We start from the raw sequence: 13,593 nt of genomic DNA, 5'->3' as shown, positions 1-13,593 counted from the left end.
GAGGTATGCTCAGCCCACAGCTGCTGAACTATTTGCTCCTTTTGCGCGTTTTCTTGACGGCTTGAGCTGGCCTTTTGGATAATCTGCCAGAGCTGGTAATCGAGGCTGTCAGAAACAATTGGCTGTACTGGTTGGTGCGAGGCTGGTGCCGCCAATCCGCCATTCTGAAGCTCCTTCGTCATTGCAGGCAAGGAAAAGATGACCGAGTTTTACACTTTCGATATGGAACAAAAATAAAACAGAAAAAAGAGAGTAACCGTAAAGGGGGAACAACGTAAACAAAGTCCTCGGCAGTCGGCGATCGGTCTTGTTTAAATACGTCAGGTCAACACTTTACATAATTGCAATAAACACTGGCAAAATCGTCTTGTTCGCAAGCGTTGCAGTTGTCCCAAAACCTGGCGTGAAGCTCCAATGAGACTTGGTCCGCGGCCCGGTTTGAGGTTTTGGCATTCCACCTGGAAATGTTGGTTGAAAACCCCCAAAGCCTGACGAGCTCCCTTTCCCGCAAACCTACTTTTTGTTCGGTCATCCGGACCTGCAGTGGAGCCTAGCAAACGCAGGACCAAAACCTGGCCATGAGCGCTTCTACTTGACAAATCCGCGTCGAGCCTGTTGGTCAACGGTATGAAGAGAGAATGTGTAACCTAATTCCCTAGCACATTTTAATCACGGCAAAGGCTCGCAAATTCGGCAACATTTTCGGCAATTCTAAAAGTGTTCAACATTCCCCTTCGTGCAGGCTGGGGATCAAATCGAACGGGTCTGGAAGCCATATGCCGTACAAGGCCACAACGTCAAACAATGCGCCAAATGACCCGTGTCGGGTAAGCTGTTTAGGCGCCATATTGGTCATTAAAAATCCTCGCTTGATTCGCCCAACCGCCCGGCCGGCCCCGCAGACCTTGCGCCCCACCTGTGACGAGGCTCATAAAAAATGTGACAAAAAAGGGGCAAAATTGCGGATGCAACAAACAATTTGGATCGCCACGTCTCCCATCATGTTCCAACGAATGGTTATCGCTCCACAAACCCCAATCTGGCGCCTCAAAGTGTTGGATCGCACAGAAAAGTTGCGTTTCGGCGATACGTAGACCGAGGCTCTCGGTTACGACGTTTTGTCGCCGCTGAGGTGACGATGTGTGACGGTCGTTGGTTCTTCAAAATACATACCCGCCAACACATACCCGCCAACAGCAATGTTTGGAATTCGTCATGTATGCAACGCGACAAATCCAAGTTTTAATCACGTCGCAGCTCCTTTTCAGCATTTGCGCCCCGCCTCGTTTGCAGCTGTCTGGATCGTTCTGGCAGGGTAACAGATTCGATGAGGCATCGATTCCTTTACCAAACTCCCAAGATTCACTTCGTATCCAAATCATGTCACCAACGTCCCCCGCCCCATATTTCATTTCGACCGATTCCGACCGCTTGGGACACCCTACTCAACTCTGGAGATTACCAAAAGGCGTGCTGACTCGTGTTCAACCAGCAATTATAAAGGCACGATCCGAAGCTTTGGATTAAATGACCAACATTTCCTACCTGCCTATTCCGGTAAGTTGCGGCGCGGGCGAGAAATTTATCCGCCTGTGTGTGTGACGAGGGAGATTTGCCAAAGACATCCTTGGCTTCAGGCCGCTAAATCTCTGCCGAGGTTTTGCCGCTAATCAATCAGCGAGCATTTTTGCAAAGCTGCTTGGCGGGGGGGCCCTGATCGATAGGCAAGCTGCAGGGAAAAAAAGAGAGAGAAAAAAAGTTTTTGATAGTAATAAGCAACAGAACCCGCACGCACGCAATGGTAACAACCCGGCAAATGGCTGCTTTTACCCAATAGCATGCCCCGAACTGGATGTCGAAGTCCATTACTCCAGCATGCAAACGTGCCTCTTGCTTCATCTTTCTGGGTCGCTGAGAAAATGCTGTAGAGGTTATTGCAGCATAGGTTTTCGAGTTCGGGTGGAGGGTTCAAACGCTGGACTTGTACCGTAACACACAGTTTTACTAATTGCCTTCTTGTGACAGGGAATTAGGCATTGGGCTTTCTTGGAGAGTTGATGGACCAGAACAGCAGGGGGGCAGTTGCGAGCAGTGTCGTGCCACAGGTGCTGCGTTGGTAATATAAATACCAGCCCTTTTCTCCCGCCCCTGCTCCAATCTTCCATCTGTTTTACCTTTTACAACTTCGTTCCCAACGGTTGGTATAGACACTTGAAGAAAGCCTATGGAGCATACAACAGTTTGTCTTCCCCCATTCTACGCGCTCTGCGCAAGGGAAGATGGCGAACAGGCTCGTCAACTACGGGCCGAAGAAAGCACTGGGCAAGTCGAGCGAATGCGACAACAGTTCCAAAGACAATTAGATGATCGAACAGCACTCCTTTGCCACCATTTAGAGTACAGCCGACGCAGCAATCAACAGTTTACCACTCTCATGTTTCAGCTATACCGGGACCTAGAAGTCAAGCTCGCAGAAGCAAATCGGCAATTGTCTGTTGCAAAGCAAAAGGCGGAAACTTGCACTCAACTCGAACGCGTCCTGCAGGATTTAGACCTGCGGCCTGTCATTGACCTGACTACGGATGATACCGATTTTAGATGTTCTATCTGCTCAACCTTTTTTCGGGATGCCGACTATTTCGTTGTCGTATGCGGATGTGTAAGTTTGTGCATTTTGGGGTAGGCTGAACCACCCGTGAAATACTGTATGAAACCCGCTAACAATTCGCTCTGTAGCCTATTTGTCCCGAGTGCCGCTCACGCTGTCGGAGCGAAATCCCTACGGCAACATGCCTGCTGAAGTGTAAAAACCACCCGGAGACGGATGGTATGACAAGCATCAGAGTTTTTCGCAGTGCCGATTGCGGAATTTGTCTGGAGCAAAAAACCCAAATGCTGGTGACAAAATGCGGTACGTGTCAAGTTGCTCTTTCGTATTTAACCCCGGCTGACAGCAAAAAGGACATGTGATGTGTTCCGCGTGTGCCGAAAGGTGGTTCTTGAGCGAGTCGAAATGCCCGCTTTGCCGCCAGCCTTACGAGTGCCTGATTAGGCTACGCGAAGAGCGTTTGGTGGGTAGACTGACTTTGGAGCGGCGGTAGGAGATAGAATTTCGGCCGACTTGCTACTGCGGTCAATTACAAGCTTATTGTGGCGGGCCTAACGTATGCACTGGGCGGATATTACGGTTGGCATTTCCTCTATTTTCAGAGGCCAGCCGGCTGTACGTATGGTCGTCGGTCGTCGTAGTCTAAAAAAAAAAAAAGAAAAAAAAAAGCTTTACAGTGTTTTATGCTTGAATAGCAAGCAGTAAAATCCAAAGTTGGGTTGATACCAAAAGAAATCTCGAATAGTATGGAAACAGGCGAACAGAGATCAAATTAGAGAAAAGCAGTGGAGTAAAGCTATAAAGACTGCGGTACTATCGTTTAGTACCAGTACAGGCCGAAAGCCTGATCTTCCGTCATAACATATAGAGATGCGCATCGAATTTGAAAAGCCAGTAACCCATGATCATCTTTCCGTCTCTTCAAATCAAGCTTGCCAGGTTCTCTTTAGCAAGATGGCTTGCAACGCGCACACAAAGTCCTCAACACCAAGAGGCGATAGAGACTCAGACTCTGCTCTTCCAGAAGAAAGGCTTCTGAAGTATAGTTTCGAAGAGTGACCGTAGGTGCCGTTTTCGATTCTTGAGCTACCGTTTGCCGGACCTGGGGCGGCGAAGTTGTCTGCAAAAAGATGATCCAAAGCAACCTGCAAGTCCCGGCCCCAGTCATGAGGAGTGCCGAAGACTAAAACCGCGGCAACAGGCTCCGATTGCTGGTCGTGGGGCCTTGGTAGGCCATCAACATCGTGCACACTGGCTGTCATCTCAGGTAAAGGGCTGATGTTTGGGGACTTTTTGAGTGAGTCGGACGATAGGAGGACCTTTTTGAAACCAAGTTCCTGGGCCTCTTCCCTGATCATGCTTTCGCAGCCCAATGCTAACACCCACTGATCGTGGTACTGAGGGACGAGCACTTTGAAATCCGCAACCGCCTCGAATGGAGCGCACTGGGGTGCCAAACGGTCGAACCCAGTGGGGGCATTACTGTAGGGCAATATGGTAAAGCTCGACTCGCCGGTCATGGTCGCCATCGGTGGAGACCAGGCAGGAACGGGTGGATGTCCGTAAAGGGATTGCAAAAAAGTGTCCCATTGCACAGATGGTGAAAAAGCGCCGCCTAATCCATCCATGAGGGAAGTAGGAGTAGCCGGGCGTAGCCACAATGCCTCTTCGCCCATATCGGCTTCGAGGCTTCCCATCAGATAAAAACTGCTCGGTGAAGCGATTTCGGCAAATCCCGGTATGGTGTTTGCTGAGACACCTGAACAGCTTGCCAGGGCCATTTCTTGCACATATTCCAGAGCCATAAGGCCGGGATAAGTGCTTGGTTTATTCGCCGAATCCCGATATGCTTCCGCGACTCGCTTAATGGAATTGCCGCATAAGTGTTGTTCACCTAGACGTTGAAAAGTGGTATTCGAATTAGCGGCCGCCACAGTTGCGCCTTTTGTATTTTCGCAAACCTACCAAACACTGCATCTGGGCCTGGGTTGTGGCTCATTTGGAGAGATCCCGACTCCATTATGGACCTTGGAAATCGCGTTTTCTTTGGGTTGTCTTTTTCTTCCAGCTGGTTTGCAAGCTTTTGTCTTTTTGTCATTGTTTCCGTTGCATGTGTGGTGCGCAGCCCTTAAATAGACATGAAAAATATGCACAAGGCTGTTAGTTACTGATTATGCCTTGCGCGATTTCTTGCATCCTGGTATATCTAGGCCGGAACAGGATTCTCCTGGATCTATTGAAACGTCAAACTGTAATTAAGGGGTATATAACCCTTCATAGCTAAGGCCGTACCTGCTCAGAGGGCTCCAATTACGTGTTCCATGGCTCGACGCAGGTGAGTCTCGTTCCTCGGTCCAGTTCAAGGAAGACAACGTGGGGACAGCAACGTGCCGTTTACGAAGTCGTTGCCACCTCTTCGGGCGTGCCGGATCCATCTTAAGGGGCACCGCCTGGGGCGGCTATGCCAAGCAGGTTTCCTACGTTTGGGGAAGCTTTCGAGAAGCCTAGGCTCCTGCAAGCCTCATCGTCGGGGACGCCGAAACAGTCGACCTTCCTTTATAAGCCAGTCCGTTGGCGGGGTTCGCTTATTGAAAAGGTCAGCATGATTTATCAACTTCATTATTCGTAGCGAAAGTAAGCTTGAAAAAAGCGAAGTTTATGGCAGGGTAAATCTCACAGCATCCTTAATCTGTAGGAGGCCTCACCATGTCTTTTGACCTGGGCGTAAGGGGCAGAGGTGGACACCACGGCAATCGCCGAATCAATATACTACGCACTGTCACGGTTGAAACATACCAACGTCTTTACAAGGAAGGAGGACAAGCTGATCTTCACATTAGCATGAAGGCTGGCCTGTCCATCATGTGTGAGAGGTGGAAGCAGGCACAAACATCCTGTTTCGGTGTGATAGCCAAGTGAATGGGTGTTACTCCCACGTAAAGCGTAATTGGATCCTGTGTCATAGGGGGTAGCACGCAGCAGGCTGTGGATGCTGCTGCGTGGGGAAATTGGACAACCCTTGTATAAACCCTGGTGCAAAACCCCTGCGACTTCCTTTCTCGACTACGGGTTGGGGTACTGGGACTGTTAGTCTATATCTCGTTCCAGAGCAGGAGGGCATCAGGGCAAGCTTGGCGGGAGGCCGAGACCAAAAGTGCTCAACGCACATTTTATATGAGCACTTACCCGGCCAGCCTCTCATTCTGAGCCCGATCGTCTTTCTGCTGGCCATATTCCTCGCACGAGGAGCTTTCAAAAACTACAGTGACATTCAGCAGATTTTGGACTTGAAACCACCATCTGATCAAGGATACTGGGTTTTGGATTGGGCAGATCATGTTAAGGATCTCCCAGTGTTTCCAACAATGACTGCAAAGGGTATGACCCAGAAGATTCAAACGGCTGGTGCGTTTGCCAATCAGATCAGGGGTCTATCAATACGTGCAGGAATGGAACGACCCGTGACACCACATGGAATCCGCCGAGAATGCCTGATCCAAGCTACAAGTAAGAATTTTGGCTTTTAGTTTCACAGTGCTTTGCTAACAAAACCCTAGGTAACGGTTACTCCAAGGATGAGTTGATGAAGTTTGCTGCTCATACAAACCAAATTACACTAACCAGGGACTATTTGAGCTCCATTACGCATGTGGATGGTCAAGGAAGTTTTCTCAAGATGCCCCTGCGGAGCGATCAAGCAGAGGACTTCCGTTCAATGACTGTCAAAAGAAATCCAGATCTTTTTCTCTCTTTGCCTGCAAAGGCACAGGATGAACTAAGACAGCGACCTGATTATGTTGTCATTTCCGAGCAGCTCAAGGATCTAGCTTCCAAGACGGATGCTCAAAGCAGAAAAGACAAAAGCCGACTTATCTCACGCAGACGCAAGCTTGAGAAAGCGGAGCTAGACAAAGCTCGCAGTTCCCAGTCCCGGGTGCACCCAAAAGATCGCGAAGAGCTAGAGAGGCATCATGTAGACCAGGACCGTTCCCGGTTTGGGCGCCTGAGACACATGATGCCGGAGCGCAGACGTCTCTCCAACGCACTATTTCAGGTGGCTGATCTAAGGAGCGAGATTGGAATTTCGGCCATAAAAGATCTTTATGGTCTTTTAAAGAACGATTGCCAAGTTGCGTATCAGCCATCTCTGCGGCCAATTGATGGCAAATGCCCCAGGAAGGAATGCAACCTCGAAATCGACTCGTGAGTAAAAGTAAAATTCGATCCGATTGAAGTGCTACTTACGTATCTATTTATTAGGATTGATGCCGATGATAGATGGGATCATGTTTTCAAATGCGTCAAGGCACAGCAACAAGGAGAGCACAAGTTCGTTGAATTTTGCTTCATATGCAATCAGGCAGTCGGAGGATCCGAACGATGGGAAATTCATTGTCAGGAACACGTCAGGAAATGTGAAATCCGTACACGATGTGACTTCGTGAAGTTCCGCCGAGCCATCGCCTACGCTGGCAACTGCATAACATGCCTACATAACGAACAACTGCCTGCTGCAAGACGGCTTTACGGGTTCATGAAGCAGTCGAGCTGGAAGAAACACATTCACGAATGTTTCTTTTCTTACATAAACAAATCTGGTTCCCAAACGGAGCTTCATTGTCCAGATCCTCTTTGCTCAACAGAGTACGACTCAACAGAGGACTTATGGTACCACCTACAGGACGCCCACAGCTATCCCTCTCCAAAGGCTGGTTGCCGGTTGAAAACTGAAAAGGATCCATTCATGAGGGATTATGCGGCGCCAAATCGTCACCAGCCAAAGCGTCGTCGAATTCGTGAAATCAGCACCGATGTGATTAAGAAAGACCCTTTTGAAACTCAGTCTGAAACGATTTGCACCACGCCGTCTACTCTTAGCATTCTTTCAACAAGTTGCGACTCTTTTGATGCGAGCACCCCTGTGCCCCCAATTTCTGAAGATGATTCACACTACGCGGTAAGTGTATCGAATTAAACCCCACTCACTCCCTCGATATAAACTAATTTGCATCCAACAAAAAGGCAAAACAAAAATTTCTGCAACTGGAAACAAGCGCCCTTACTGCTCTCGCAGAGTCTAACAGTATTTCTGGGAACTTCAAAGTTGTCAACACCGGATTGAACATTAACTCCATCACTTCTATGGAGGAAACAGGGTGCTCGTCAAGCAACAATAATACATCGCACCTCGATCCTTCTTCAAACTCTAAGATCTGCGAGCCTGTCAAGATTCTCGGATTCGCTGTAGAATTGGCGGATCCAGATCTTCTTGGGGTGACGACGAGCCATAACCTATTTCCAGATAAGGTACCTTTGCAAACAAAGAGCCAGCCAATGGCAATCGATGAAGAACAAGACATATGGGAGGCCGAGGAACTGCTTGCAAGACGTCGTCGTGGCCGGGAGATTCAATATCTTGTCAAGTGGAAAGGTTTCCCAGATGATGACAATACTTGGGAACCAACGAAGAACATTTTTGACAAGCATCTCATCAAGAGCTTCAATTCTAGCAGGAGATGACATTGGAGGCCGATAGCTTAAAATTAGACCACAGAAGTCGATCTTTGCATCAGATTAAGCAATAGCTTGATGCAAAAAAAACGGCAATCCTTTGAAGGTACGGCATTTATGTAGCCGGCTAAACAGCACGGCTCTGCAGGATTAGGTCTCTTTCGATGGCTCTAGGACATGGGAAAACACTGTCTGCCTTGTTATATGCTCGGAGTGTATTAGGAATTTAAAGATCGTTTTACGTAGTATGACTGCTGTCGAATGTGCCATGGTGAATGTCGCTTTAATCGGTGCTAGGCTCTACGGACATTGCTAGTTGCTGCTGGTGACTTAGCGGTACACCGATTTTCTCTGTTACTGTCTCGACAGGCGCTGTTTGATATCAAAACACAAGTGTTACGGCCAGGGCAAGCACAAAACGGGAGCTAACTTTTAACATCCATCGACCTAGACGGCAGGCAGCTCGGGAGCTGCGTGACGCCTCATCTCAGCCACCAGCCAACACCTACATATACCTGGCTAATTCGGCCATGGTCTTGCCCGCTTACTGCAGCCCAGCTACGTTGCAATTTCAAGGTTGGCTTCGTCCGAGGCCAGGGGACTGTGCGGTGAATAATTCTACTTCTATTTGGAAATAAAAAAGTGTGAGAAGAGAAAAGTGGGAGAAGATAAAGTGGGGTATAGAAGGTCTCTTTTAAGACAGGGGAATTTATCATCAGTCGGGGGCTAGTCCATGGGCTGGGCCAAGAGTGATCCTTCTAGGCCTGCGATTCTTATTTGCTCGCTTGAAAAACCCTTGTGTGCGTTATCAATAGCTCAAGCGGAGATTGGTCACTAATAATCCAGTTTTCGAACAAGTTATGCACGCAGCAGATTATTGTCACACGCATGAGTTGCTCTTTTGATACAAATTAGTTGGTAAGAAACTGAATTGAACTTTTCAAGGTATAAACCCATGTTGCTTTGTGCATCTACACCATCTTCTGATCATTTTCGAGCTCGAGGGAAGACCTTTGCTATTCTCCAGCTGCCGTCATCTTGAAGACCTACTAGTCTCTCTTACTAAACCAACATTATAATTATAAAATGAATCTATCTTCCTCATCCTTGAATGTGATGTGATCAATATGCCAAGTTCGCACTTTTTTAACTACTTTACCTACAAATTCCCAGATACTTTGAAGCAGTTGTACTGCCGCATTAGTTGATGATGTCGATCACCGACACAGCTTTCACTTACGTGGTGAACCACATTTTCCTTCCCCCTAAGCTCCCTGGAGGAGATGATTGGGAAGCCACTCTTAGTATGGCACTACAGTCGACTATGGCAGCGTGCATAGAGGAGTTTGAGAACTACGTTGCACTTGGCAGTCGTGTGTTGGTGCAGTCTGCGGCCTCGATGATTCGACGCATGGCCCAAGCCCAGGATAAGAATGGTTATGTACACTGTGATAAGCTCGAGCAGGCCCTCGGCGAGATCGGCAATAAGGGTATGCAGATCAGTTTTTTACGCATGCTTGAACGTCATACTAACGCTAGAGATGAATCACTGCAGATTCTGGAGAAGCCATTTGTATCCACGTCGTTTCCCAAAACGCCGGTGTTCTTATCAGCAGACACAACAAATCGGTCTACATCAAGTCCTTTGAGCTGTCTCCGCTTAATTCGGCTGTCAGGGCATCTCCTGGTAAACTTCGCCGCTACTTTCCTGGACCTGCCATGGTAATGAATCTGAGGACTTTTTCATAATGAAGAGTTGCAGAAATCTTTTGCGGGGGTTCTGCACAAGCTTTGCCAACAAAGCAGTCCCGACACTTGTCCTCGCGTCAGGAAAGCCGGTCAGTCACACGACGAAAACCGTGATACAGTTGACCCGTTGTATGTGACCGAGTTCATAACTGCTTTTCTGGGGCCTGTTACCACGTATGAAGACACCGCGCATTGAGTCTGGAAGAACACACGCGGTGAAGTCATGTGGCACGAAAGTCTCATGCCCTGGCGCCGGTCTCCAGTGTGGCTGCTCATCCGGGTCTCGCTCCAGCTTCTTTTTGGCCACGAAGCAACGTCAACATTCCAGGTTAGGTGCCTCTACAAACCATTGATGCTATTTTTTACAGCGTCGTTGCTCATGGAGGGTCTTCTTCACCAAGACCTGGCCAGCGACATCGTCGAAACCATGCGGTCGAAGGTCGCTCGACGTAAACACAAACTACTATCGGCTTTCCAGGGTCAAGTGGATGAAAAAGTAATTTCATTCGCAGACAAGGTGATGACTGACGCCGCTCGAGAGTTAGTTGACCGCCAGTGTCATCTTATTGCAAACGAAAGCCCCGACAACAAACTGCGTCGCCTTGAGTCGATCAATTGTGTTAGTGACACGGTTCACAGACTGAAGAAACTTGACGACTTTATCAACTCCATATCAAACCGGACTTTGAACCAGCGAAGAGCGTCTTTCTGTCCGCCAACTTGTATGTCAGTTTTCAGCAAAGGTGTATTGCCCGATCTCTCTGCATGGTCGACTTACGACAATCACGACTATACGGCCTTCCGTCTTGCAGATGTCGAAGCATGGGTTGCGCACCACCTGGATGACTGGCTAAGCGATGCCATAATGAGTGAAAAGGCATGCTCCGAACTCTCTGACCTGATGACAACCTATGAGAGAATTGCTACATCGATTTACAGCAAAAACCCTGAAGGAAGGTCAAACATGGTTCTTGTCTTGATTGAACTCTGGATTGCGTGCGACAAAATAGCAACAGTCCAGATCCCACTGCTGGAGCAGTATGACCCTTGCGTTCCTGCAGGACTGTTTGAGTCTCTTCTGCTGCCCTTCCGGGAGCAAATGGCCAGACTAAACAAGGCAGAGGAATACCTAGAACAACGGTGCCGCGAAGCCAACCAGTTGCTCCCCTCTGTTTTCAGCTCGTTCGGCGACCACCAGTCCTTCGCCGTACGGTTCTATAACCAATCGACAGACCACCAGAATCTGCTGGCTGAGATCGAGGCTATGGCTGCGAAACAGCGCGCAGATAAGATCGCCGAGCTTTCCGATGTTCAGGCAAAGTATTGGCACCTTCACACACTTTTTGAGGCAGAACGCTGTCAATATGTCGAGCTATGGACCAAACGAGGTCGACCGTACCAAGCCCATTCAGACCGATGCCTCAAATGCTCGTATGAAAGTCAAATGAGGGCTTTAGATATCAGCATTCATGAGTGGCCTCTGCCGCGGAGCAAAATGGAGGCTCAAGCAATTATTTTCGAACTCCACGCTCCCGTTCCTTTTTCCAAGTGGCGAGACATAACCACCTTCATCCTTCTCAACGTACTGAAATGCCAGTATGGGACTGTTAGTATTGTAGTAGTAGTAGTAGTAGTAGTAGTATTAGTTAACGCCGGGCTCGGCCCGGCTTGTTAGCCGGCCGTTAGCAACCTCCCGAGGGGTATCTCGGCGCGCGTTCTATCTTCTTTATTTACACAGGGGGAAAACAAGGAGGGCAGAGGCGGATCGTGCCTGACCGGGTTCGGGCCCGGTCCTGCTTAGGGGGTTAGTTCACTGACGCGACCCCGTGCCTAAGGTGCACGGAGGGTTCGTCTGACGGCTTGTGCCGTGAAGTGTGGGTGAAAAGGCAGTAAGTCTATTCCTCGTCAGAATTCGAGTCGTTTACGATCGGTGTCCCTAGGCGTAAAGTGCGTTCGTGGCGCGCGGGGCGCTGGCGGGCCGCTCTGGGGCGGGCGCTGAAGTAGTTGGTGGCTATCGAAAACGCCTCAAAGCTTTTCGGTTGCCCGAAGCTTGTCTGGAAGAATTTGCGGCGTTGGGCGCGGTCTGGCGGCCCGACCGGCCGCTCGTTATCAAGCCACGGCCAGTTTCTCCACACCGCCCGCGAAAAGCGGCAGTGCACCGGGTGTTCAGGGGAGGTCCGCTTCCAGCACCAGGCACACGAGGTGTTTGCATCCTGGTGGTTGAAACGGTCATGGTAGGCTTTGAAATCGCCGTGGCCGGTCCTCATGGCCAAATAATGGCCCAGTAGGGGTCTTGGCAAACGCAGTTCCTCGGGCTCCTTTCTCGGTGTGTATTGGAATTTCCATTCCCTATATGCGGGGGACCGTTCACAAAGTTCTTTACGCCACCAGTCCTTCTCTATATTCGAAAGAATGGCTCTGAGGACCGTGCCGGCACCGCTAGACGTGGTTTGCTGAGCCCTCGGGTCTGGGTCCGGCGGTCCGGCAGAGCCGGCCTTGGCCAGCTCGTCAGCCCGGTCGTTTCCCGGGATTCCCTGGTGCCCAGGGCACCAACGGACCCGAACCTCGGTACCTTGTTTTCGGAGTAGATCGACAAGGTCATGGAACTCCAGAAAGGCCCATTGGGACGAACGCGGCGCGTCGCCTCTAAGACCCCAAATAACCGAGGTGCTGTCCACACAAATCCAGATCCGGGCGCCTGGCTGGGCCTTGGCTGCCGCCTGTAGCCCTCTTAGGGCCCCAATCGCCTCGGCGTCGAAAACGTGGCTTTCCGGCGTAATAGATGCGGAGCCTGCGGCAAATTCCAGGCCCGCCCTAAAAGCGGCCCATCCGTACCCTATTTGGACGCAGTTGTTTTCGTGTTTTTCCGAACCATCCGTATATACCACGATATCGTCAGGTGATACCATGTCCAGCCATTCGATAAAGCGGCGGGCCGCTTCCTCTTTCGGGACTCCTCCGGTGGGGTCAGTGCGAGAATCCGGGGCATTGCGAGGTGCGCGCAACTCTAGTCTCCGGATCCGCGGGAGAAGTTGTGCAGCCGTTCCTTGCATTTCCTACAGTAAACTATAGTCACAGGGTTGGACCAGACCCTCTAACGGACAGGCCAGCTAGAGCCCTCCTAGTCGCTGGATACCCAGCCTGCCACGTAAATACAAGGTTTGCACCTTAAGCCTACCGCATCCACAAAAAGGCCTCTTGATAGACCGACGCGCGCATCCGTCCTCTCCGGCTAAAATAGCGTCTCTTCCGCCTAACATGCCGACGACATCATCTGCCCCGGTGTACGTCCCTAGTGCGAGTAGAAAGCTTCGAAAAGCCGGCGACACCCCGTACATGTCCATCCACAGCTTAGTCCCCCGTTGGTTCCTGGGCTAGCCCAGCGCCACAATGTGGACATGAATGCAATCGAGTTCTTCCCGTCCTCCAGACCCGGCGCAGATTCCCAGTGCGAGTGAGAAGCATGGGGCGCCTCAGTCACACTATTCCACCACGGCCCACCGTCCACGGGGTGTACCAAGGGTGCGAACCAAGGCCGTGCCCACGTTTCTTGCTTCCCGTTACCCAAAGCCGTCTCCAGCAATGGGCCGACCACGTCTTGCTGTCGGGACCCTTTGGAGACTGCCGCGCCGGCACAGTGCTTCCGGTCCACGTACAACTAACCAACCCCCGTAACGGCACTACCTCCTCGCTGCAGGCAATCCCAGAAGGTGTGAGGGGGTGAG

At 50.2% G+C, this 13,593-nt stretch overlaps 3 protein-coding genes across 3 annotated transcripts; all 3 read left to right on the top strand.

Annotated features, from left to right (window-relative positions):
• Nucleotides 1–5,718: 5,718 nt before the first annotated feature.
• On the top strand, nt 5,719–8,128 carry PpBr36_11315 (uncharacterized protein; the record flags this gene model as incomplete). The annotated part of the gene is made up of 4 exons (XM_029898417.1): nt 5,719–6,115; nt 6,166–6,811; nt 6,869–7,565; nt 7,631–8,128. Coding segments are annotated over 4 exons (2,238 nt in total), but the record flags the coding sequence as incomplete, so codon positions are not given.
• Nucleotides 8,129–9,329: 1,201 nt separating this feature from the next.
• On the top strand, nt 9,330–10,589 carry PpBr36_11314 (uncharacterized protein; the record flags this gene model as incomplete). The annotated part of the gene is made up of 3 exons (XM_029898416.1): nt 9,330–9,609; nt 9,675–9,841; nt 10,254–10,589. Coding segments are annotated over 3 exons (783 nt in total), but the record flags the coding sequence as incomplete, so codon positions are not given.
• A 3-nt stretch (nt 10,590–10,592) lies between these two features.
• PpBr36_11313 (uncharacterized protein) lies at nt 10,593–11,325 on the top strand (the record flags this gene model as incomplete). The annotated part of the gene is made up of 2 exons (XM_029898415.1): nt 10,593–11,256; nt 11,318–11,325. 2 exons carry the CDS (start codon nt 10,593–10,595, stop codon nt 11,323–11,325), a joined length of 672 nt encoding a protein of 223 aa, XP_029743446.1.
• Nucleotides 11,326–13,593: the final 2,268 nt, after the last annotated feature.

The sequence above is a fragment of the Pyricularia pennisetigena genome, assembly GCF_004337985.1.
Source record: "Pyricularia pennisetigena strain Br36 chromosome Unknown Pyricularia_pennisetigena_Br36_Scf_14, whole genome shotgun sequence".
NCBI lineage: Eukaryota > Fungi > Ascomycota > Sordariomycetes > Magnaporthales > Pyriculariaceae > Pyricularia > Pyricularia pennisetigena.
Note: the sequence above shows the minus strand (reverse complement) of the source record. Positions and strands in the feature narration are given on the sequence as shown.